We start from the raw sequence: 26,475 nt of genomic DNA on the forward strand, positions 1-26,475 counted from the left end.
TCCATCCATCCATCCATCCATCCATCCATCCATGAAAAGACAACACATCCATATGGAAGTTGTGAGTTTATTGATGTGTTTCCTCCCTGTAACCATAAATCTCAATTGGTGTCAATCAAATGTTTTTTGTTTGTTTTTATTTAAATCACTAATATGCATATTAGATTAGTTCCCAGTCCCCTCCCACAACCAAGCAGGCAGTTACATGATCGAAGCCGTTTGTTTGGGTGCATAGTGAGACAGTCAACATACAGAGATACTGTCACAGGAAGAGAGGAAAAATAGAAAACAAGAAAAGAAAAAACTTAAAAATATATATCATATCATTTCATATAAGAACAATGCACACCACAGGTAATCCTCCGGAAAAAAGCCATAATTGCAACATCAACTACACAGGCATACAAAGACAATACTAAGAGAGATAGAGAACAAAGGGTATTCTAGGAGTCTGTTTATTTCATTTTGTGTCATTATCTACCTGTATAAATACACAAGTTAGCCTTTTTTTTTTTAAATGTATTTATTTCTCAGAAACCAGCTCTCCAAGCCTTGTCTTTCTGTGTGTCTCTGTCTGCCTGCACAGCCCTCCAGCTCCAAGTTGTCTACAATTGGCCTTGATCCATGGCCGGCCCTGGCTACCCAAATCCCACCAAAAGTATACGTTAAAATCTACAAATTCTGGTTCAGGAAATAAAACTTTTGTTCGTTTGGTGTTTATGTTTCGATTCCAGAATTAGTTATTTCTTAGTCCACCAAATTCTGTACATTTTAACCTTACTTAGGGTTGGAGGGCCCCCTGGTGGCAGAATGGGCCCCAAGCAGCTGCTATTGAGGGCCGGCCCCGATTCCATCAATCAGACTGTTCTATGCTTTTTGACCAGCAAAGCCAACAGTTGCTCCAATAACTACGTGTGTGCACATTATCCCCAAAATGTGTTTTCTAACTAGCTTTTCTTGTTACTTGGTTTTTGACAGATAATTTGTGCAAAAAAGAAAAAAAATTAACAATAAACAAAAAAATAATAATACAACAACACTTGTTTGTCAGTTTTTGACGCCCGCTGTCACAATGTCTGTGACGTGCGCGTTAAAATGAAAGCCACATAGGAACTTCTCAGGTACATAGTATGGAAGAAAAGCTTCCACAATACATTCAACTATGTAACACATGTCAATAGGTATTTTATCTATCAATTTATTCTTTTTCCCTATCGATAAAAGGTTGTTAGTGTGTACAGGAGGGGATATTCTTTTTAAAATCACTTTCACTTAATATGGGTTCAGAGTAGGTTTTTTTTGTGATGTGCTTGAGCTGGGGGTCTGTGCACACTTTCCCAGACTGTATCCAACCGTGTGCCTGCAAACACAACTCAACCACCAAGCTAAGAACCCTAAACCGACTTATAACCTCTTCCCTTGGGAGGGACAAAAAGGTGGAATAAAAACATCTACTCTTATATATATAATTCAACTGTAATATGTATATTTTGTCATTTTTGTTATCATAACAAAGAACAGAAAGTAAATAATTCATGATTTCATTTTTTTTTATCTCATTTGTTGTTTCACTATACATTTTTTAATTGGTACAAAGAACCTTCATATACAAGCAATCTATTGAGAGGAAAACAAAATAACAAAATAAAAACACCAATTCTTTTGGAGAAAAACCCATCAGAAAAACTGCATGAATGACACTTGCACGGTTGGACTGAACTGAAAGCGTATAGTGTCTGATATGCCGGTTTTGACGATGATGGCTACTCAACAAAAACATTGAAATGTTGCTTGATTCGCCATTCACTTTTTAGAAAAAATTAAAGAAAATGTTTTGAAGAAATGTTGTACATCTTGATCTGAGATAGCTGTGTGCCGATAACCACATAGACATCCGCAGAATAACATTTTCCTTAATGCTAAAATGGCAGATAGATACAATACCCTTTTTCAAAATAAAACATGATCAAAAAAGAGCTCTATAGTACAATAGTAGCAGTAGTAGAAGTAGTAGCATTATTTAAGGATTGTTTTTGAACAAACCAGTAAATGGAGTTTTGGATGTATATGCAAATGGGTTTAACAATAGCACATGTTATTGGTCAGTAGTATGTTCCCCCCCTCGGCCCCACAGCGCCCCCCCTGCGGCCCGTGATTAGATCTGCATCTGCTCCAGGTATTTGTAGGTGGGGTTTTCGTAGCCGTGGTTCTGCATCTTGCTAAGGTGGCGTTCTTCTGGTGTCAACATGGGGTCAACCTGTTAAGACAGACAGACAGACAGACAGACAGACAGACAGACAGACAGACAGACAGACAGACAGACAGACAGACACGGGACACTCATTATGTCTGACCTCAACCAAGGGCACAACGCATTAATAACTCTACTGCTGCTGTGTGGGGCGTATTATAATGCTGCAGGGACGATAATCCAATTTGCATCGCATTTAGTCATGCTCCATTTCCACAAGGCCCTGATAATGTAGTCTAAATCTGACACTTAAGGCGAGACACTGCAGGTGAGTAGGGGGGAATTGTTAACTTATATGATCATGACACTTTGCCAGTTGAATAATAACATAAAAACTATATTTTATGTATTTATTCATCAAAAAAAGACTTTGTACAAATCCTGAAAATGCATTTTTGGCATGTTTTTAAGAACAAAACGGTACATAAATCAGACAATTTGCAAGATATGAACAAATCCTTCAGAATATTGCTAAGAATGAATATGGAAAGTTAAGTTGAGGTTTGAGTATTAAAAAAAACTGATGTTGAGACCGTATAAGTTATACAGAAAAAAATACACAGACCTGTGGGGGAAAACTAGCCCAGCCTGACTATACATCTGAATGAACACTGCCTCCTGCTGCTTCTCTGGTCAGCCTGCCCCTCCCACAATTACAATATCAATGTATATCGAACCTGTCTGCCTCCCAACCTGTCTCCCCCCTCTTGTAATGTAATTTAGTCGTCTTCCCCTACCCAGAAAATAACTGCTTCCTTAAGTATGTATATTTGAACCCGTCTACCTCTCTCCTACGTGTTGTAATTTAGTTTCCCCTCTGGGAGGCAAATGTACTTAAATATGTGATGATTTTAAGGAAACGTCATCACTCTTTGCAACATACTTGCCATTAGTGACCCTCCGCGGAGATTTGCTATTATTGAAATAAACCCTTTTGCTTCAACAACGTATCATTCTGCTTTGCTTCCACGACAGCCCCACACCCAAACAAAAAAGCAAAAATTCTGAAAAGTGAGTAGTGCTTGACAATCATTTAGGGCCAGTTTCGCAGACATGGATTAAGCCTAGTTCTGGACTAAATTGTACTTTCAATGGACAATTCAAATTTCCATTTAGTCCTAGACTAGGCTTAATCCATGTCTGTGAAACTGGCCCTTAAGAGTATTGTGCGTGTGCGTCTCCAAATAACACACAACTCACCTCCACGATGCCGTGACTGATGGTGCCGTATTGCCTCTTCCTCAGCAGCACCAGACTGATCACAATCACAGTTGCTATGGCCACAGCGATCACCAGCAGACCAATCAGAGCACTGCTTCCAAAGCTGAAGTCTTCTCCCAACGGGCGGTATGACTCCTGACAGGTAGAACGGGAGAGAGAGAGGGTGAGGAGATGATATATGCAAAACTGACCTCAGAAGAAATACAAACAAGCCAGTTAAAGTTGTCTTTGCTGTAGTTATAAACACATTCAACGCATACAGCTCCGGAAAAAATTAAGAGACCAGTCTGGGTTTTTCTTAAATCTTCATCTCTACATTACTTATTGAAAAATGCTCTTAACGACAGTATTCTTATTGTGACTTTGGTATAAATGTTGTCAGTAGTTTATATTATAAAACCAAAATGTTCATTCTACTCAAACATATGCCTATAAATAGTCAAACAAAAGACACTGAACATTTGGAGTGGTCTCTTAACTTTTTCCAGAGCTGTAGACTAGTAACCTCAATGTGTTAATGCTGAATAGACATTTACATTGTTAGTGTCTTGATGTTATATGACCGTCTAGCCATCTAAAAATGTAAGTAAACCAATTAATAATTTTTAAAAAGTTTAAAAAAAAATCTTGCATTTATCAACCTGGGTCTAAATATATATTATAATAACATAAAATATTAACGTCTAAGTGAACTTTAACAAGGAACTTTTTGCAATTTGGAAACTTGCTGAAACCAGTGAACACATAATACTATTTAATTTGTTGATGCTGAATAGTTAATTACTGTACAATGTTAGTATCATACAGTTATATGACCATCTAGCCATTAAAAATGTATGTGAACTTATCACATATTTTTAAAAAGGGGAAAAAATTCTTGCAATTGTCAACCTTATCCTCATATTCTTTCACAATAACATTAACATGTAGCTTTTTGCATTTTGGAAACTTGCTGAAACCCCACCTTTTTTATTGTCTTTGCCAATATATCTTTCTAAGCTACAAATGTAGAGCGTGCCTCACATTGACGTGAACTAACCAGTGTCTGCACATTAATAAGACAGCAGCTGTAAAGTTCACTTAGCAGTAAATCTGCTGCACTGCGGTGTTCTCTTCAATAACTACAAGGATTTCTGAGGCACGACTTTCTTGTATTTAATTTCCCTCTGACTCAAATAGGTCTGTGATTTTCTGTTAATTTGAAGTTTTTCTGAAAGCAGCATTAATTCTCGCCCCCGATCAATATTGTTCATATCAGTGGAGGCAGCAAGTAAATTGTTATCACGATCGATAGACGTAATGGAACGATATAAGATTAGAGCCCAGGGTTGACACATACAAGAATTGCGCTGCCGTTGTAAACTGTAATTTGATTTGCACTTTGGTGTAAATGGTACAAAATATTATTTGTACAATCAATATTCCTTAAAGTAGCTTTGAAATGGGGAAGATGCAGTAACTGGAAGAGAATGGGCCTTTTCTTTTTCATGTTATTTCAGAAAACCGCAGTGAGATAGGGATAACATCCCTTTTTGAAGAGGATTTTTCGAGACAGGATTGACTTGTGTATGGTGTGTGTACATGCATGACATGTGTCTTGGTGTAAAATAGTGTCATATCTTGTGCCAATTCAGTAAACACACAAACACAGTCACCTACACTCATCTTCACAATATAATCTGACACATATGACACATAACTGATCATATGTGGAAGGCCACTGGGGATGTTCATTAAAGGTGGAGTCAGCGATTCTGGAGAACGCTTGTTCTCAAAAGAAATGATAGTGTGCGTAATAAACAAATGTTAATATAAATCCTAGGCTCTGTAAACTGGCATGTTTATAGCTATGGTTAGTGTTTATAGACCATTTACATACCAACTTACATAGCCTAGGCTGTGTATTAACACCAGATTTCTTTCTCAGCGCACACACAGTACGGACAGGTAGCGGACCGTGAGGAGATATTCACTGATTTTGAATCAAAGCATTCTACAAAATCCCTGACTCCACCTTTAAGGCTCATTCTCACACATAAACTAAGAAACACTCAGTTTGTGTGGATTTAACATTCATCATCAAATGAACTGAGATTTTTTTCAACATATGCATTCACTTACATTCACATAACAAACATGCACCCATGCAGAAATAACCAAAACATATTAGCCTCAACTTTATGAAAAAAAAACATATACAAAAAAGAGAGAAGGGATTTTTGGCCCTCCCGAAAGCAGTGTGTCTGGATTTTAATACAAAGTTATCATCTGCAGAACTGGTATCTTGCAGACTCCCTCCTACTTTTATACTGTATTGTATACTGTATTTTAACTAGAGATAACTGCAGTTCCCCGGGAAGGCCTGTGGAGGGCGCTGCTATACTCACCAGCTCATCATCATGCATAACGCTGACTCTCTCTGCACTGTAAAGCACTTCCTTAACATCCAGAGTCTCATCAATCACCTGTCAACACAGACAGGGGAGCCCAGGTTACACTCACCGCAATGTGTGTGTGTGTGCTCTCGTGTGTGTGTGCACTCGTGTGTGTGTGTGTGTGTGTGTGTGTGTGTGTGAGAGAGCGTGAGAGAGATGTATGCGTGTTAGATAGATAGCAATAGTGTGTGAAAGCGCAGTGAAGTAAACTGTGTAAGCATTATCTGTGTTGGGTGATGATACACTTGGAGCTGTCTTGTACATAGTGGGAGAGAGGGAGGGGTTGGGTTGGGTTGGGTTGGCAAGCATCAACAACAGACTCTCTCTCCTAGCCACACAGACAGTTAACATGTCTTTCTAAAACAGACTGTCAGCCACTCATTACCGAGAGCCCTATACTAAAGGAGGAAGCGCTGTGTGTGTGTGTGTGTGTGTGTGTGTGTGTGTGTGTGTGTGTGTGTGTGTGAATGGAAGTGGCAGCAATACAAAATCTGCTGTTTGTTGCAGCAAAAGCAAATCCAGAATCCTTTCTTTTTGTTGGCGAGACAAAGCGACATTTAGACACAAACACATTGTTAAGGTGTCACCACCATTTGTTATTTTTGTAACCTCAAATTAATCCGTCATACAAGACTGGCATTTCCAAAAAAATAAACACGCATGCATACACAAAAACGTGCATGATACTACATAGACACAAGACACACACACACACATACACACACATACATACATTGCACACACAGCTTTGCAAATTGGTGTTGGATTAGCATGCGACTAAACAAACAAACAGCAAATTTTTTCATTCAAAGGCCGAGCATGGTTCGAAAGGAGGATTGGCGTGTCTGGCAAAGTGAAAGCAGCATGCGATGACTGGCGAACAAAGCGTGGAATTGATCTGAATGTGGGTCGGTTGGCACGGGCCAAAGAAGACACACGCAGATAGCAGCGCTGTGTGTGAGATTGTTGTAACTATGACAACATCGTTACTGGGGTAATTTGACTCATTAAAAAGGCTGAACTCAGGAGCGCTATGTGTGAAAGCACTGAGTGAATGCAGAAAGGCCTCTCGTCTGAGGTTGCAAAGATATTTCAAGTCTGTTGTACGATATATTGGAATACAGGGAATAGATTTTATACCTTTTTTATACACAATTTCTTATGGTTTTGCTTTAACAATGCTGCTCTCAGTTCAAGTATTCAGAATGACAAAGTATTAGGGCCACGTTGAGGAAAAAATTAAATTAATAAATTATGAGATTATTATCGTAATTATGATAACGACCGGTAAGTCTTAGGTTTAGGCTGTGTTATCTTAGAGAAGAAATATTGTCTTCTCCCCTGCGTTAAAAGTTCAAATGAGGAATGTGTATCGTCTTGTGAAGTTATAGCCTACACATACTTCTTTCCATGATAAGGAAATGCTTAATCTTTTGGCAAATGAGCACCACGTAATCAACACTGTGTGTGGCACGGCCCTACACAAACAGTGGGACGAGGTCGCAGCTAGACTGCTCTCTCCAACATTTGAAGGTTAACAGTAGCCTAATACGTTCTTCTAAATCAAGTTTTTTTTCCCCCTGTAAAATTACATATTTATTCTCGTAATGTTATTTATTTATTTTTCCTCAACGTGGTTCCTATTGTTTCCCGGTAGTTCAGGAAGTTAGAAAATGTACTACACAAACAGTTGGTGACAAACTCTGGGAGAAGGACGCTGCCATTAGTTAATCATGTTTTACGTTCTCTCATAAAATGATGACTTCCTTCTCCAAATATTACCAAATTTAATTCCTGTAAAATTTACGATTGTATTCTCATAATTTTATTTCAATATTTTTCTCCGCCATGGCCCTAACACCCCTTTAGTTCAACGAGTTAGAAAGTTAGAAATGATTTAAAGACACAGATAAAAGTAGAACCACTGTAAAGCTCTTACCACACGGTCGCTGATCTTGGGTTTGCTGTTGATAATTCTCTCCTCAGCACCGATCAAACCATCTAACCCAGACATGGCGGAGCCTGCACAAGGAAAACCAAATCAGTCAATATCAACCGAGCTACGGTAACAAGCTAACAAACAAACAAACACACAACAAAGACACAGGGATGGTGGTATCGATGGTGGGACAGCTGCACATAGCTATCCAGACCTTTTTTTCCCTCACAGCAGTCACCACAGTCTCCCCTTAGTGCACTGGTGACAACAAAGGCCTTTCTTCCATTGAGCACAGTGTGAGCTCTGTGGAAGCCAGCAGCACACTGACCTTACGTTTTGCCACAAAAGGAGCTCTCAAAGTGGGGTTTAGCATATAGCTGAGACGTCTCTGTTAACAGCCAGTTACTGTACATGCATTTACTCGCAACATGAAATCCATCTATGCAACAATTATGAGTAGTGGCGGAGTGGAGTAGTTCGATCGATATGGATTTGTCAATGGAGGATGCCGATATTTAGAGAACAATGCATAGACTAGGGCTATAGCATATTACATATAATAATTGGTATATTTAATTTGATAAAATACAAAAATGAAATAATCCTAACTGAGAAACTTAAATTAACATAACTGAACATGTATCTAATAAATATAGACACAGAAAAATATTTTAAATAAAAAAAATCTGCTTTGTCTATTGCACTATATGTCAAAATGACAGTAATCGGCCGATCGATTAATTGGTCTTCATCTAAATATGTGCAATAATCACACCAACTCTGCATTACTGTAGTTCCTCATTATACATTTGTCTTAGTCCCCTTAACTTGTAACAGATGATTATCCTTGAAAAACCCCCAGTGGGTAACAGACACTAGATGAGCCAAAGACTTGGGCCCAGAATGTCACATATGCACGTTAGACTGATGGTTTGGAAATAGGCAGCGGTGTCTATTAATATACACACACCAGATACGCCATGAATAAATCAAGAGGAGAGAGGAGAGAGAGAGAGAAAGACAGAGAGGCAGAGAGAGAGAGAGAGAGAGACAGAGAGAGAGAGAGAGAGAGAGAGAGAGAGAGAGAGAGCAGGATCCTGAACAATGTAAGGCAGCTAGCGTTCAGTATGACATCAGCTTTCTGTCCCCTGCTACTAGTGTGTGCCAGAGACACACGTTTTTAAGATTAGGACAATTGCCTTTGGATTAAGCGAAGGATCAGAACAGTGACATTGTGTGTTTACGAGTGACGTGTGGAACTCTGGCAGGTTATCACACGGTACCACAGGGTGCAAAAGTCACACACAGAGTCGCTGCCACACGCAACAATACACAGAACAATGGCAGTGACCTCTATTCTGTATGGATTTGAAAAAAGTGCTGAAACTATTTAGCTTATTATTAGGTTAGTAGATTGAAAAGAAAATGAATTCACAATTCAACATTTTGTAATGTATCAAGCACAACTCTTCCACTCTTTCAGAATGTTGTTTCTGAGGATTCTCTCCCTTTTTTTTTAAAGATGTAACTTTCGGATTTGAGATCTGGTTTTGGAAATGGGAAAAAGTGTGAGTGTTCTGATGTGTATTTTCACTATTACAAGTTTACTCAAAGATAATGAATGAATTGGAAAAATAATGGACAGATTCATCCACAATCAAAATATCCCACAGTAAAAAATTGGACAAGCAAAAACGCAAATGGAATCATTTCTACCGGTAGAATTGCAGGGGAGGTTGAGCATCCATTTTAAAAACAATCAATAAATAATTTGCATTCTACGGATAATGGAAGGCATATATTATTGTTTACTGAATAAGATTATAAGGTTAAGCCCAGATCAGACCAAACAGGTGACGTGACCACAAATCTGTCCCAGGTCCCGGGACAAATTGGACCAATTTAAAATGAGCTGCGGGTCAGCAGCGGAAACACTGAGTCTAGGACAGGGCCACTCAATCACACAGCTGTTAAACAGGAAGACAGGGATTGATTAGGGGTGTGTGTGTGTGTGTGTGTGTGTGTGTGTGTGTGTGTGTGTGTGTGTGTGTGAAGGGATAATTAAGCAAAGGTGCTTAGACAAATTTACAGCGGACAGGATGACAGCGAAACACACGACTGAGGAGTGTGTGAGAGGGGAGCTGACGGGGACCTGCACACTCACACACACACACACACACACACAAGCTGACTGGGACCTATCTCTCTACCAGACTATTCAGCATGAGATGATAATCCTACAACATGGAAAGCACAAGAGCAACTTAAAGGTAGAGTCTGCGATTGTCAAAATCACTTTTTGTAAAAATCTGTGAATGTCTCCTCACAATCCGTTATCTTTCTGCGTGTGTGTGCCCTGTGTTTTACAGACAAACCAGTTTACAGAGACTAGGCTGTGTATTAACAACACCAGCATTTCTTTTCAGCGCACAAACAGTTCGGACAAGTAGCGGATCGTGAGGAAGATATAAACTGATTTTGACAAAAAGTGATTTTTTTTCTCGCAAAAAGCTTTCTCCAGAATCGCTGACTCCATCTTTAAACCAAGCCACGCAGCCCATGTGAGTCAGCAAAAAAAAGAACAACCAGATGGCTTCAGATTTAAAAAAGAATAGAAATAGTGAAAGAGAGAAGGATCCAAAAAACTGCACCAAGGGAAAGGAACAAACAGTGGGACAGAATAGAGGATGGGTTTGGGAATGGAGAACAAGACGCAACAGAGGCACCAACCTTTCTTGAAGGCACGTGGGGAGTCTGATAGATCGCCTTGGCATAAGAAATGAGCAACAGAACCAAAAAAGAACAACAGAAAAAAAGGGGGGATAGGAGAGAAGAGAGAGAAAAACGTAGGTGAGCAGAGAAAAAAGGCAGGATTATCAAGCTGTGTTAATTGATTAGGAAAAGCAGGGAAGAGATTCCGAAAATTTCAAATGAAACCCAAAAAAAAATAAAAGAGCCATTACAGAATTGGCTAGCTCTGCCTAACTAAGCCCTCTGGGGTGTTTGGCATGTAGTCTACTGTATATTGAATATTCTTCGGGGATTCACATAATAATTTCCCTTCCATCTTGCTGTAAGCGTTCCATCCATCTCTATTTTTCCTCCATCTTTCGCTTGGCAGAAAAGTGACACGGACGAGCACCATAACTGCTCATTTCTTTCCATAAGCTTCTGGCTCCGGCCTCGGCACCAAAGGCCCGAGGCTTTGTGCAATTCTCTGAACTTCAGTGGAGCTGCATTGAAGTCTAAGGGCCACTGGGGAACTGGGCTGGCATGAATAAATCCCAACCAATGGCTTCCCAGCGCATTTTCAATGGGCATATATAACGCAGTGTAACGTCACTATGCAACAGATCTGGCATGCTTGGTCACCAATGTCCTTCAGAAAGACTTCTCTGTGTGTGTGTGTGTGTGTGTGTGTGTGTGTGTGTGTGTGTGTGTGTGTGTGTGTGTGTGTGTGTGTGTGTGTGTGTGTGTGTGTGTGTGTGTGTGTATGGGCCATTGTTCTTCGCACAGTCAAAGTGTGTGTTGATTATGAAGCTGCTTGTGAATTGGACTGATGGAGCCTGGAGCTACTCACCCTCTGGCTCTGAGCGCGAGCCCAGGGATGAGACCTGGAACGGGCGGTAGGGTTTGCCCTCGGACACGGGGACCTCCATGCTCTCCTCTGATGACACGGTGACGTCGGGCTGGGATTCAGAGATAGATGAGAGGAACTGGTCCATGTCGGCCTTCTGCTCCTGGAGAAGCTCGTCTACAGAGAGAATCATGATAATAAAAAGAAGTTTACTTGGTATAGTACCTCGCACAGAAATATAATTCACAAAGTGTCTCCAAAGAATAAAAGTATTAGACGATTAACACGCAAACACCTGTCCACCATAATCATTTATAATAATAATACGAATGTTTGTTCTTATCTGTTTTTGTGTGTACTTTTTTAGCATGTTTTTATTCTTTTAGTCTTTTTTGGTCGTTCTAACATCTTGCCAAAGGACTGTGGTTGGAAATGAGTCTGCTGGCTAACACTGGCACATTCACAGAAATGTTGATTAGTGGGCAATGTCCTTTTTTTAATAAATAAATAAATGAATGAAATTAAAATGAAATATTAGGTAAGTCGCACAAAAAATAAAATTCACCAAGTGTCTCCCAAGAATAAAAAGAGGCAAATGACCAAAAGCATTAGACGGTTAACACGCAAACACCTGTCCACCATAAGAATGTATATTGTCTCATTAGCCCATGTTAGCTAGATGTCTTTACATTGTAAATAATGTACTGTCTGTATGTTTGCCTGCCTGCTAATTTGTCAATGTACTGTCCTTACTGCCAAGAGTGATCATTATGCAATTGTTATAATAGCAAAACCCCAATAAAAATATACCTATAGTAAAAAAGCGAAACAAAACAACACCTGTCAACCTTGGACATTGCCAGCGTTGTACTGTTCTTTTACTGCTGCTGCAAGAGTGTGAGAGTGAGAGCGAGAGAGAGTGAGAGATAGAGTATGAGAGAGAGATAGAGAGAGAGGGAGACAGAGAGATAGAGAGAAAGAGAGAGAGAGAGAGCGAGAGAAACTTCTGTTCCCATTCCTGCCAACTACCAATTAGTATTTCTCTGAGAGCTATTTTTCCGTGTAAATCTGCACATCTCCCAACAGGAGGCTGCTTGGTGAAAGCTTGTGACCCAGTTCTGTCACTGCACCCACTCCCATGTATCTGCTGCTGCTGCTACACATGCAATATGCTTTGTGCTAAAGTAATGAACCAAAGGGAGACACCAGAAAATAATGAATAAGGGTGCCAGACAGCGCCTGACGTTGATTATTGTACAACTGGAGACGAAAACTTTAGAAATACAGTTAAAACTTTAGTTAGTTATGACTGTGGAAATGAGAGCTGGTGAGCAGAGACCTTTACCATCAGCAGTATCATATAATAGAAAATCCAGATTTGTTTAGACATTACTTTTGTCCTTGTCAAGATGGGACTGTTTTTATGCTTTATTTGACAGTGCAGAGAGACAGAGGTGAAATGGGGCAGAGAGGGGAGTGACATGCAGAGAACGACCGCGGGTGGGAATCGAACGCGGGTCTGCTGCTGGGCCCGGCCCTGGAGGGGGACGCCTTACCAACTGAGCTAAAGGCGCCCCCTTATATTTGTGTTTTTGTCGGTTTTCAGCACCAATAAAATAAAAAAATCACTGAAGGCCGGAGGAAATGTGATACATTGGAGTTACCTTGCACAGGTGTGAACACACACACACACACAGCCACAGACATACACACACGTCCAGACAGATACACACGCGCACACACACACACACACACACACACACACACACACACACACACACACACACACACACACACACACACACACACACACACACACACACACACACACACACACACACACACACACACACACACACACACACACACACACACACACACACACACACACACACACACACACACACACACACACACACACACACACACACACACACATCCTCTTTGAAGCTGCTTTTGGGCTTTTCACTGAAAATTACTTACCAATTTCATCCTGAATCTCCTCGGCAACATAAGGTACTTTGTAGAGCAGAGACTGACTCTGGTTCATCCTCTCTTCAATCACACGCAGGTGGGTCATCACCTGGTGGGGGACAAACACACAAACACACACACACAGGGTTATTTAGCTGAACTACTGCAGTATTTATATGATGACATCAAAGTGAAATTGTTCCCCTGTTTGGATTTGATGTGTTTTAGTCCAGGGATATTGGAGAAATCGAAATAGAGGAAAAAAAATCTTCCAAATTGTGATGTATAATGTTACCAGGCAATTAATTTTTTGGCCTTTTTTGACGAACCTTTTTATTTGGTTCATAAATAGATTAGCTGTTTAGTCTTTGTAAGGCAAGACAAGTTTATTTCTATAGCACAATTCAGACACAAGGCCATTCAAAGTGCTTTACAGGGGCAAGATTAAAATACACAATACACATTAGAAAAGCGTTTGAATAAAACATTTAAAAGCGAATGATTAGAAATAGAACATTTAAATAAAATAAAAATGACAGGTTAAAATGGAAACAGAAAAGACAAAAGTCCATTTTTAAATTTCAAAATACCCAAGGTGTCTTCCAGTTGTGTATTATCACTGAACAACAGCGAAGAACACAACTGATATTTGTTTATAACAATTCAAGTTAGACGACAGCTCTTACAAAAGCTGAAAGGCCTTATATTAGAGAAGCAAGAATGTGTGTGATAAAGTACTTCAAAATAATCGGTTCGCTGCATAATCCTGTGACAACAGAGTGATTATGGCGAAGCATTACAGGATTAAATGTTCTCAGTGTTGATTTAAAAAGCTAACGACAATGCACTAGAAAATATTAAAGCTTTAGCTCAGAAAGTTCCCCCTGAAATGGTCTCCAGATTTTAGTCACCTAATAGCGTCACAGAATACAGTCTTGGGATTTCATTTTCAAAAATGAGAAGATTTAAATTTGATGTTTGAAATAGAAGAATAAGCAAAAATACGAACATAAGAGCAAAAATAGAAAAATATAAATGACAACAAAGAAGCAGATGAAAAGGTTGTAATCTAGATAAGACATTCGTATAGTAATATTTCAGCTCAATAGTCAAAAATCATCCATGATACCAAAATGTGCAAAATCGGATTAGCTACAGCGACGATTAGTCATTGATTCAACAATCGGTTCTAAATAAGAAAGAGACTTAATACATTCCTTCACAGTAACACATTTGAGGACAGACAGCTTCCTGAATATACATTTTTCGAGGAGAGAACGAGACGTTCATGTTCGCAAATTAAAAACTGTCCCAGAAAAAAATGGCAGAAATGTGCTTTCTGGTAGAGAGCGTATATATTCTCATAAGACCTGTTCAGAGCCAGCCAACATGCAGACATAAAACAAGTTGCTGCATGTAATATTCAAATCAGGCTTTGGAGCTTTTGAACGGGCTTGACAGGATCTACTACCTGTCACTCCCAAAGATCACTGTGGAACCCATTTTGATTTAAAAAAAATACATTATACAAAACATTGTGTTCCAGAAAAATTCTCTAGTCATTTCCACTGTTTCTACCAGCAATATGACGTCTAAAAGGGGGAGAAATATCCCCACAATACTGCAGCCAAAATGGTTGGCACAATATGAAAACCTTCCAGCCCACTGACAAAAGCTGACCAGCTCTTGGCAGGTAACTGGGTGTTTACGTCCCACTACGATGATTGACTGTTCTAATCTCCCCAACACACCGCTGCAATGCACCACAGCTAGCAACAGATGGCAACAACGCACCTTAGCCATTACTGGTGCTGCAGGCCCCCTATGGCACCTTCCTGTCCACATTTGACAAACAGTCCTCATTATAAAGATTGCATGTCCCAGTCAGTGTTGGAGCAAAGAGATTTTGATGTGTCTAGCACTAGTAGCCTGTCCTAAGCCTAAAGAGGTGAGGCTTTTATCGAAAAACAGAATAATCTTGATCCCCCGGACAGACAGACAGTCACGTAACAGCTTTTCTATTTACAAAGGATTCTGTTGTAATGCACTTTCTAAGTCACATGTCAAATCCAACAAACAAGCAGAGTGGTAAAAACACTGAAAATGCAGATTTTTTAAAGTGCTGTAAGATTAGCTAGAGTGAATAAATACACAGGAACTACTAAGCTCGACGAGTAATCACCGTGAGAGCAAAACAAAACTGATTGGCTTCCCTTGGCTGAGCGCACAGCCTCTCTACCTCCCAACCTCCCTGCCTCCCGCACCTTACGATTCATCTAAGGACAAACTGGGTGACCCCGAATAGTCGACTATTCAATTGAAGGAACCCGATTTGAGTGACCTCACATAGAATATTTGCAAAAAGTGGTTAACTGTGGTATAATGATCACATTCCACAGCCTGTCGTGAGCTATTGCTTAATTCTATTGTGGCTATATGGAGGTGTTGAAAGTTTTTTGTGTGGCATTTTCAAGCTTTATTGGATAGTACAGAGTTGAAATGGGGAGACAGAGAGAGAGAGAGAGAGAGAGAGAGAGAGAGAGAGAGAGAGGGGATGACATGCAGTAAAGGTCCACGGGTCGGATTTGAACCTCACGACCACTGCAACGAAGGCCGGAGCCAATATGGTACGCGCTCTATCCACTACGCCACCGGAATCATCAATCAAATCAATCTCTTTAGTGCGCATGAAGACTGGGTCGCAATACATTGCACTATTTTGCCAAATCAAGAACACAAACTGTTACTGGGTGTTTCAACCCATTTGTCTTGTGTTGAACAAATGTCGCAAATTATAATATGCATCACTGACCAAAAACAAACAACAGACATTCGACTAGTAGCCGGCCACAGGGAAGACTTGACCATTCAGAAAACGACTATGTAAATTCAGGTACAGCCCTAGTACAAACCCCACGGTCTTTCCCCCCCCTGCTAACTATGCTGTTTCATCCCATCTGCTGTGTTTTCTGTAATGGTGGAGATGAATAACTAACTATAAATGGTGCTGAAGGGCACGTAGACACACACTGTAGCGTGCTGCACATCTAACTGAGAAGCTCCCAGCCAAATCCCCGTGCAGCAGAGGCTCAAAGTCCAGCATTACACAAGACTAGCAGCGCAATGTTAATCTTCAGGCAGAGGCTTAAGTGAATGAAACACTCGCCCTCCCTCCCTCTCTCTTTCTCTCTCTCTCCCCTTCCCTCTCTTTCTCTCCCTCCCTCTCTCTTTCCCTCCCTCCCTCCCTCTTTCTCTCTCTCTATCCGTCTCTCCGTCCGTCAGACACGCCTACTCCCTCACTTCTCCCGGGCTATAACCATAGATAACTCAAGAGCAACGCACACTCTTTCTACCTCCTATACACTTAGCAACAGGCCAAGGCTGAGACATCATTATACCACGGCCGCTGTCTGTCTGGGAGCCTGGAGTGGTTCGGCGTGAGGTTTGAGATTTACCGACACGGTCTCTCTGTCTAACACCATTTCATTGTTAAAAACTAGCTCAGGAAGGATGCAAAAAACTTTAGAGGTTGTTAGACACCAATTAACTTAATAGAAATATACATATCTAAAGAACATTGTGTAAAATCTAGGGCTGCACCATATCAGGAAAAGTTGCGGACCGGAAAATATGCTGTTGAATACTTGTCAGCATGATACCCCTTGCGATAATAAAAAAAAAACTTAAATATGCAGTGTTGGCTGTGAGGTCACTGCCAACATAGACGTGAGACAGTAAGTAGCCTACTTTTTCACTATTGTGCATTATTTTTTTAATTGAATAGTTTGTTTCGTTTTGTCTGTTGATTGGGTAAAACAAGCATTATGAAAACATCACCTTAGACCCTGCCATTTTTTTTAAATATTTTTTACCAAAGTTAAATTAGGCGATCTCCCTAATAACAGTCATAATCATAAGGATTTTTTTTTTAAATGTGGGGGGCCCATTTCAATGTGGGGGGCCCATTTCAACTGTGTCTCTCCAAATCTGTCTAATAAAGCAAAAATGCCAAAAAGAAACGTACCTGTGACTTCATCTGAGCAGCCTTCTCCGGGTCCACGGCGAGGACGTGCTGGTAGTGGCGGATGGTGTGTTGACGGTCTTTGTTCTCGGCGCGGACGTATCTCCTCAGGGCCTGCAGGATGCGGTGGGGCTGAGGGGGGAATGGAGTGGGAAAGAGGAGGAACAACTATATTCAATTCAATTAAACTTTATTTCAGACACATAGGTTAATTTAATTCAATTCAATTCAGTTTATTTAAGAAGGGGACAGTGCAAATTAACAAAACACATGATTATACATGGGTTAAAAATGCCAGAATTAGCCAAAAGGCTATTTTTCATCTGTTGTCCCCTGACATTTAATTGTGAATTTGTTTTTGTATCTTGTTTTCCTGTTTTTCTTCTCTTTATGTATGTTTCTATGTGATGTAAAGTGTCTTTGAGTGAAAAATAAATCCTATGAATTATTATTATTATTATTATTAAAAACACAACCAAATCGAAAACAGGACTAAAAAAAGTTGTATTCATTTGATTCCATAAGATCAAAGTGATTAAGTCACATACAGACTTTTGTTCCAATATTTTCCAAAAATGGCCGAACCCAACCCGACCTCTTACTGTGTGAAAAATATCATGAAACTGTTCTTCTTCCCCCGACCCTCATGAATCTTATCAGAAGGACGACAGCAGGCTAAAGGTGTATTGCATATAGCATTCAATCTTCTGCACCAACTACTAAAGCAGCACCACATCACCAGACATGATGCAATCACTAACTTTGAAGGTGTAACTGAAGCGCGATAGAAAAAAATGACTTCTGCTAAGTAGAGGAATATTTTTATATTTGGAATGAGTACAAAACAAAGATATATTACATTGTTTCCTTTTTGGGTAATAAGCCCATAACACTGGTGGTGGATAGGGGGTTGGATAGCACATTGCAACAGAGTGCCAAGCTGTGTGTGCTGCCTGGCACAAGGATCAAAAAACAGTGTTAGATAAGAGGAATTAAAAAAAAACACGACACAAGGATTATAGCCGTGGGTTCAAATGTGATTGACTTTGTTCTCGTGGAGGATTTTTTTAGGATGTCTGTTTTTTTGTGTCTGTGCTAATCCGTTCTCCACATGATGAATTGTAGGTTGGCTGAGGGTCTTTAGAGAGAATATGGGATTGGAAACAGGCAATAGGTAGTGTAAGGCTCAGTGTGTGTGTGTGTGTGTGTGTGTGTGTGTGTGTGTGTGTGTGTGTGTGTGTGCGTGTGCGTGCGTGCGCGTGTGTGTGTGTGTTTGAATAAGGGATGCACTTAGCGACTCATTTGCCCATAGCGTCAACGCCAGTTTTAATCTCGAGTAGCTACCTGTCCCTGTGGATTTTGTTCAGCGCACAAACAGAACAGACAGGTGGCGGATCGTGAGGAGATAGTCACTATTTTTGTCCAAAAAAAATATTCTGCAGAATTACTGACTCTACCTTCAAGTGCATGTGCAATAATTTCAAATCGACTTGTACTTCTCGTGTGTTCGTGCATTGTCTGCGGGTAAGGAAAAGCAGTAGACATATGGAGAGGTGGTGGTGGTGGGTGGGTAAAAGCTGCTCTCTGAGGCCCAGTGTGAGGTGCTTACCCTGGGGGGGTCGGCCTGCAGTGCAGCCAGGTAGTTCTCCAGAGCCAGACGGCGCCGGTCGTTGAGCATGGCCTCCACCCGGGCCAGGTGAGTCTCCACCAGCTGCTGCTTCTCACTGGCTGCCTCCTCCTCCAGGGACTCCACCATGGCCTGGAAGTGCTGTTAACACAACAACACGCATGAATACATATGTTTAGTATTCTTGTTCCTTTATTTAACCTCGAAAGATCAATTGAGGGGCGACCCTCTTTTTCAATGACATCGAGCTATATACATACAATACACAATATACAATAAAAATAAAGAACACATTTACAAACAGACAAGAACAATGAAAACATTCAGATCAAATGAGTGAAGCAGACATAGCCTGACCAAAACAGTTACAGGTATACACTGCACTGATAAATGCTTTTTTTTTCTGATTGGTAATTCACGGCATTTCCACGGTACGTTATTTCTCTATAATGACAGCTGTTAAAAGATAATTCACTGTTACTATGGGTAACAAACCCTTGCTTGTGGACCTATATCGACCACTTCCTGTCATATCATTCCGCTTATAGAAGTTTACAAACAGTTACATAGACTGCTACTCCTTAGAAAAAAATAGCCGTGTAATAAGCGGGATAATGAATAGCAAATGAGTCACTATCTAGAAATAAAAAAACAGACAAAGTTCACTTTACATTTGCACTGAAACCAGTATCATCCCGACAGAGCTCTTTCAAAACATCTCTCGGTTTCCATCTCAGATGCGTCAAGGGCATAGACGGATTATGAGACAATGGGCCCCTGGGCACAAACTCTTAAAGGGCCCCCCCACTCCTCCCTATCCAGTCCGGTACACTGACTTGTTCGCACAGATACATACAATTAATGGCAAAACATATTAAGGAAGTCAGTGTTTCCCACAGGTTTTTGGGATACTGTTGGAGGGACCCTGTACCATGTTGGGGAGGTCCGGGGGCATGCCCCCCCGGATTTTTTTTTTACATTTTTAAAGTAAAATGCATCAATCTGGTGCACTTTGAGAGGAAATTTTAGAGGCTATATCAAATCCTGAGATGCAGAAGGAACATTATTCATATTTTTCTTAAACAGATTGGTCAGACCCATGTTCTATGATGGAGGGGCCCATTTCAACAGAACAGATAAAGGCTGGATAGCTACTTTTTATGAACAATTTAGAATTCACACATAGAAAGCTTATTCCTGTATGTGTGAGAGGGCCTTCAAGGCCCCTCATGGAGCCCCTTAGACAGAGCTACTAATGCTATTGTTTTTAACTTTCTTTTGTATTTCTCCCCTACTAGTTGAGGGGCCCATGATGATTTATATCTTGTTAAATTGTGATGAGTATACTTAGGGGCACTTTACACGACAACACGAAACAGTGCAAACGCGGAAAAATTCCCGCGGTTGCACTATATCATTTACAGGAAAACAGCAAACGCAGGCATGAAACCGCAGGTTTTTGAGATCACCTCCCAGGGAGGATTTTTTGGAAAACTTAACGGTTTTGGTTTCCTGTAAACACCGAAAACATTTCCCCTGATAACGCTGACGTCACGGCTCCACCCTCACACATGCGTAGTCTATAACATTTGCTGTCAAAATACCCACAAGCGAGTTATAAAGTTAGAAGACAACATGAACGGTGTCTCCACGGCACCATCACTGTGATCAGCGGAGAGTGTCGTGCAGCGCTAAAATATAGGCTAACACTCGCCAATTTAGTCCAAGCGATTACCGCAGTAAGTTATTGAGACCACCCGCCACTTTGGCTGGGGAAAGATTTGTGCTCTGCCTGTTTTTCTAGCTAAATAAACGTGTGTCACTTCTATATGCCAGGGACACGGCTCTCTCTCTACATTAAAAACACTATCAGCGTGCAGCGGTTAAGCTAGCGGCTACTGTTCAACAAAAGGAGCATTAAGGCTACGGCTTCAAAGTAAAAGCATTTCACTGGCTAAACATTAATAGCATTTCACTGGACTCACGTGAGTTGACTTTTATTTTGAAGTACGCCTAACAGGAAAGTATCCGCTCACGAAGCCCCTTCACTATCAGCAAGTCTTCTGTTTTTACGAGTTCAATGCGGTGAAATAAGAGGACAGAAAGCTTGTCTTTTACAATATTTGTAACCCCAAGCTTACACCAACCGCTTTATGAACGTTAGTGGCATTAATTTTCGGTTACATTAAGGTTTTATGCATCAAATTGTACCGGAAGAGCTATCTACTAGGCTGTGTCACCGCTGACTATTGGCTTGGCACTGCTGCTACAGCGATTTCGTCCCGTTTCCTCTGAAAACTTGTGTACGGGTGAAGATGTCAGATAAATTGTGTCTGAACGGGGTTTTTTTTTAAACCAAAAACTGGAAAACTGTCACGTTTTCACAGTGTAAAGTGCCCCTTATATTTATGCCATTCCTTTTTGGACCCTGTTATTGACATGAGTGACTTGACTTTGACTATGCGACATGAAAAGTTACTATCAGTATCTCTGGCTTAGGGCCCCCCTGAGCCCTTGGGCCCCTGGGCCTGTGCCCGTGCAGTAATCCACCCCTGGTCAAGGGAGTCAGAGACTAATTTAGAAGTCTCCCCATTCAGACATTGTCCTAACTTGGCCTCTGAGTGATAAAGATAGAAGCAAGGCAATGAAAAGGGATCTTTAATGGCAGTGTGGGAGTGAGGGACCCAGGGCCTGCAGATCATCATTTCTTCCCCCCAAACAAAGGCTCAACGCGTGGGGAACTCCCAGGGGATTCAAAGGATCAATGTCTTACCTGGATCAGTGTCTGCCTCTCTGCCTTGGGCAGGCTCTTGGCTTGGCGGTCGGCCTCTTCCCACTCTTTCCTTACCTGGATTAAGAGATACAAGAGGCACAAGGAGATTGAAGCATAATACAAGGTTGTTCTACTACTACACCTGGGCATTCAGAGTGAGTCAGAAAAAAAATTGCCAACAAGGATTTTTTGTAAATGTAGAAGGGGTGGAAACAAAGCTTTTGTTTTTGTTGCAGAAAGGTAAGGATGTCCGTAAAGTATGACCTTGTATCCATTTGTATTCTTACAATTCAGGTGTTCAAATGATACAATGAAAAGAATTGTACAAAGATGTTATACCATCATATCTGAGATTAAATGTTTCAACATTCTTTTCAAAAAAAAAAATGTTATCAGAAAATAATTCACATCACAGTGACTGAGAAAGACAGATGCAACTACTGTTCTAACTAATCCTTAGTAACCTTGGAGTGCTTGTCCTTATCTTTATTTTAATATTTGTGCTTGTGAAGGATTAAGCACCCAATGTTTTTCATTGTTAGTTGATTGTATGCTTATATCCTATTTTTAATGTGCATACTCTATACTTCAATATTCTCAACATCATTGAAAATGAGGGTCACCTCTCAATGATATCTCGAGTATACATAAAAGGTTAAATAAATACTGTTCAATAGACTAGTGGAAATCATATACAGCCGTGGAAAAAATTGAGAGACCAGTCTGGATTTTTCTTCAATCTTCATCTCTACATTACTTAATGGAAATGCTCTTAATGACAACAAATGTGTTGGAATTTGGTAGAAATGTTGTCAGTAGTTTATATTATAAAACCAAAATCTTCATTCTACTCAAACATATGCCTATAAATAGTAAAACGAGAGACACTGAACATTTGGAGTGGTCTCTTAATTGTTTCCGGAGCTGTATATTGCCTCTTTAACCAGTGAAGTGGTAACCTGGTGACTCACCCTCTCCATGCGGTTATGGTGCCTGATCTCCAGCTGCTCTTTGGCCTTCTGGAAGCGGCTGTGCTCTTTGTCGTCGGCCGGAGTCTCAAAGTAAATGTCCACATCGTCTGTGGGCTGAGGGGTCGAGGGGTTGGCTGTCAATACAGAAACAAAATGGTGGTTGGACGGACGCAGTCGCAAACTACCAACGAAGCAGGAAAAAATGACCTCATCATCATCAACTTTAGTATTAGACTCAAGACATATTAGAAATACAATACAAACAGTAGACAACACACACATATACAGACACAGAAACTGGCAGACTACAATCCAGGTAGACGCAGGTAAGCAGGAGGACAAGGACAGACAGACTGGGCACAGAGAGAGAGAGAGAGAGAGAGAGAGAGAGGGGGGAGAAGGAGAAGGATAAAGAGAGAGAGAGAGAGGGGGGAGAAGGAGAGAGAGAGGGAAGGAGAGAGAGAGAGAGGGGTGGGAAGGAGAGAGAGAGAGAGAGAGAGAGAGAGAGAGCTTGAAGTGGAATGTAGATCGAAGCTGGTTAAAAAATCCCTCACAAAAGCACTTCCTCTCAATTGGCGTCCGTCCATTCAAAGTCTCTCTTTGATAAAACTTAAGAGAATCTGACAGTCTTTCCTTTTGAATTCTTTTCATCTTGCCGTGGGCTTTGTGTGCTGACAAGTCGCATCTCCCAAACGCTAATGGAAATATTTCGGTGTTTGACGGATGGCCGGGTCGCGCGAGGTTAGGCCAGAGGGCTCTGTGTCCTGGGAGCTAGAGAGAGAGCTTCACTATATACAGTCACGCAGGAGTCACTCACTGGACCGCTGGAAGTGGCACGAACAATAACCCTCCAAGACCAAATACAGGATGGGACCTCATCGCTCCACCTCACCATCAAAAAACAGGAGGCACGGTTTATCGGGGCAATGGATAAAACGCAAAAGTAGAGTTGCTGCTTGGGACTTCACTGCTTCAGATCCGAAAAATCCTTTTATGTTTAAAATGATAGAAATGTTTAAAAAAATATGTTTTTAAATAAAAATCCAATTGGTCCATGAATTGTGTTGGAACTAATAAAAAGTGAGTTATTGTAAGGTGAAAAAATTATAATAAAAAAAAAAGTGCTCGCTGATATATATTCTGATGGGGTTCTGGTGAGAGTAGTGGCAGTGCTTTGTGAGCAGGCAGGCAGGCAGGCAGACAGACAGACAGACAGGTAGTTAAAAGGCTGACACACAGACACATGAACAGATGGCAGGCAAACAAAGGAGAAACAGTTGCATGAATAAATAATAAACAAAGAAGAATGTCATGTTTTTTTTATATATATTTTTTTGACTATTTACCTCAAATTTATTTCTACTTTTGTATCCAAATTAAAATATATACTTGTGTGATTGACAAAGATAGTTGAGCTGGGTATTATTTGAAATTCTTCAGGACTAGTTCCAATACGGCACCTGGGTGTTGGCACCAAATCCCTTTTCTTTTATACATTACTTTGAGTAAAACCTGTTTTTTTTCTACTAGAGAAGCCACATTTCTCAGATCTTTACTTTGTCTCAACACAGGTGGGTGGGTGTGTAGACGAAAATTGGCAAAGTTATAATAACATCAGAAAATCTGATGAAAGATAAGAAGAATATGATTCTGAGCAAGCGTCAATGCCAGGTTTCTGTACTTGATAGTTTTCCAATATTTGTGTTACAGACAAATTTCGTTTGGTAATAACGGCTGAGATTAGATACACAGGCCTCAGTTACTGTTGTTTCTGACCTAGTATTTCATTGATAGTTTTTTCTCCTTAAATAAAACCTAATATAATCTTAATTTATTGGTCTGATATCGTTAAGATTTAACATTTAAAGAGTTTCAATTAAATAGAGCATTTAACAAAACTAATGAACAATTAAAATATTAAGATCTATGGTGTATTCTGTCTGACAATTTGCCAGTCTATCAGTGAAGAACTGAATGCTTGGATACATTTCATTCAGATATTCAGAGCTGAAACAAATTGATTAATCTTCGGACAGAAAAATTAATCAGCAAGTTATTCATCCAGCAAATATATCCCACAAAAGGAATCTGCCTCCAGCATCTTAAATGGGAAGATTAAATCGTCGATCAAAATCACTTTATATTAATTAGATAATTCGGATGTTGAAATGAAAGGTTGCCCTGACAATACAAGCAATTTGGAGAGTGGTCCTAGGAAAATGTAAATAACAATTTTTTCAATGTTTACTGACATTTACTAAACTAAACAATAAATGAAACAGTATTATGATTTAAATAATATTTAGTAACAGTTGGTATATCAGTTGAATAATAAAAGAAAATAGGAGGATGTTGAGTGAATTGACTTGTAGCGATTGTGTAGTTGGAAATTATAAAAGAAAAATTGCAGTGATTTAATGAGTAGCAACCATCCATTTATATACCATCTATGGTAACAACAGAAAGAGTGTTCCGCTTATAAGTAGGGATGGATATCAGAGTTCAAAAAGGTTTTGATGCACCAACCGAAAGGTAAAAATATTTTGTTACATGCCAGGGAGCTGAAAAATAAAACTTAAGTTTTTTTTAATCGTCTTATGGAATCTTGTTAAAATGGATTTCATGAAATTGGTATCGAAATTGGTATGATATATTTGGTACCTATTATGATATTGAATTTATTTTTGAATTTTGATACCCAGCCCTACTTATAAGTCAATGTTAGACTATATTATCTTATAAGGGAGAGCGAGAAAGGAGCGCTTGATATATCCAAAACCGTGGCCTCTGTCGGGTGGTGACACTTACTCAGGCGTTTGCACACGGCCATGCAGTAATCCTCGGAGTCGAAATTGTTGCGGTTGCCGGCGCAGCCCCCGTATATGAAGCGCACACACTTCTTCTGGCTCAGGTCAAAGTGCCAGCGGGGCATGGAGGCACGGCAGGGGCCGGTCTCTGCCTCCAGGCCGCACACCGCTGCCATGGGGACCATGATGGGGACAGCCAGTTAGATCAGCCAGGCCACTAGGGGCAGCACTTACACTTTCCAGTCTCAATTACAAAAAAAACTCAGAAAAAATACCATCAAGCACTTGTTAACTTACCACTGCTATACATGAATATATGAATGACAAAAAATGTATAAAATGAACAACCAAAGCATTTTTTGTAAAAAAATAGCAGGATTTCTGACAGAGTAGGCTATTATGGCCAAGTTGAGGAAAAATAAATAAACAGGTAATTTACTAGAATTAATTTATAACTTTTTTTTTTTTTTTTTTTTTTTTTTTTTTAACCTTTATTTATACAGGCATATCCCATTGAGTCCGAAGACTCTTTTGCAAGGGAGACCTGTTCCCATTTACACGTTACCATTCACACACTCATTCAACAGTCACACGAGGCAAGGTGGGTGAAGTGTCTTGCCCAAGGACACAACAACTATGACACAAGTGGCAGGGCGGGGATCGAACCTCCAACCCTTTGATCATCGGCCGACCCGCTCTGCCACCTGAGCCACAGTCGCCCCAACAAGAAAAAAAGTCAGATCTCAATATTAAGAGTAATAAAATCATAATATTATCCCATTTAAGTCTTAGTGTTAGGCTGTGTGTTGTTAAAATGCATTAAAATGAGGAACGTGGAGCATTTTGTAAGGTTTTAGCCTTATTCTTTAACAAATAAGA

At 40.3% G+C, this 26,475-nt stretch overlaps 1 protein-coding gene across 1 annotated transcript in view; it reads right to left on the reverse strand.

Moving 5' to 3' along the window:
- Positions 1–53: 53 nt before the first annotated feature.
- aplp2 (amyloid beta (A4) precursor-like protein 2) overlaps positions 54–26,475 on the reverse strand; it is a 98,960-nt gene continuing 72,538 nt past the window's right edge. Inside the window, exons 7-17 of the mRNA XM_080053898.1 lie at positions 25,598–25,765; positions 22,790–22,923; positions 21,819–21,893; positions 19,028–19,186; positions 17,422–17,550; positions 13,407–13,506; positions 11,427–11,600; positions 7,847–7,929; positions 5,860–5,937; positions 3,452–3,607; positions 54–2,257 (exon numbers count right to left, since the gene is read on the reverse strand). Of these exons, the coding sequence (XP_079910024.1) occupies positions 2,156–2,257; positions 3,452–3,607; positions 5,860–5,937; positions 7,847–7,929; positions 11,427–11,600; positions 13,407–13,506; positions 17,422–17,550; positions 19,028–19,186; positions 21,819–21,893; positions 22,790–22,923; positions 25,598–25,765 (1,358 nt within the window). The 3' untranslated portion in view covers positions 54–2,155. The remainder of the gene's footprint in view (positions 2,258–3,451; positions 3,608–5,859; positions 5,938–7,846; positions 7,930–11,426; positions 11,601–13,406; positions 13,507–17,421; positions 17,551–19,027; positions 19,187–21,818; positions 21,894–22,789; positions 22,924–25,597; positions 25,766–26,475) is intronic.

This window comes from Ammodytes marinus, assembly GCF_949987685.1.
Source record: "Ammodytes marinus genome assembly, chromosome: 3".
NCBI lineage: Eukaryota > Metazoa > Chordata > Actinopteri > Uranoscopiformes > Ammodytidae > Ammodytes > Ammodytes marinus.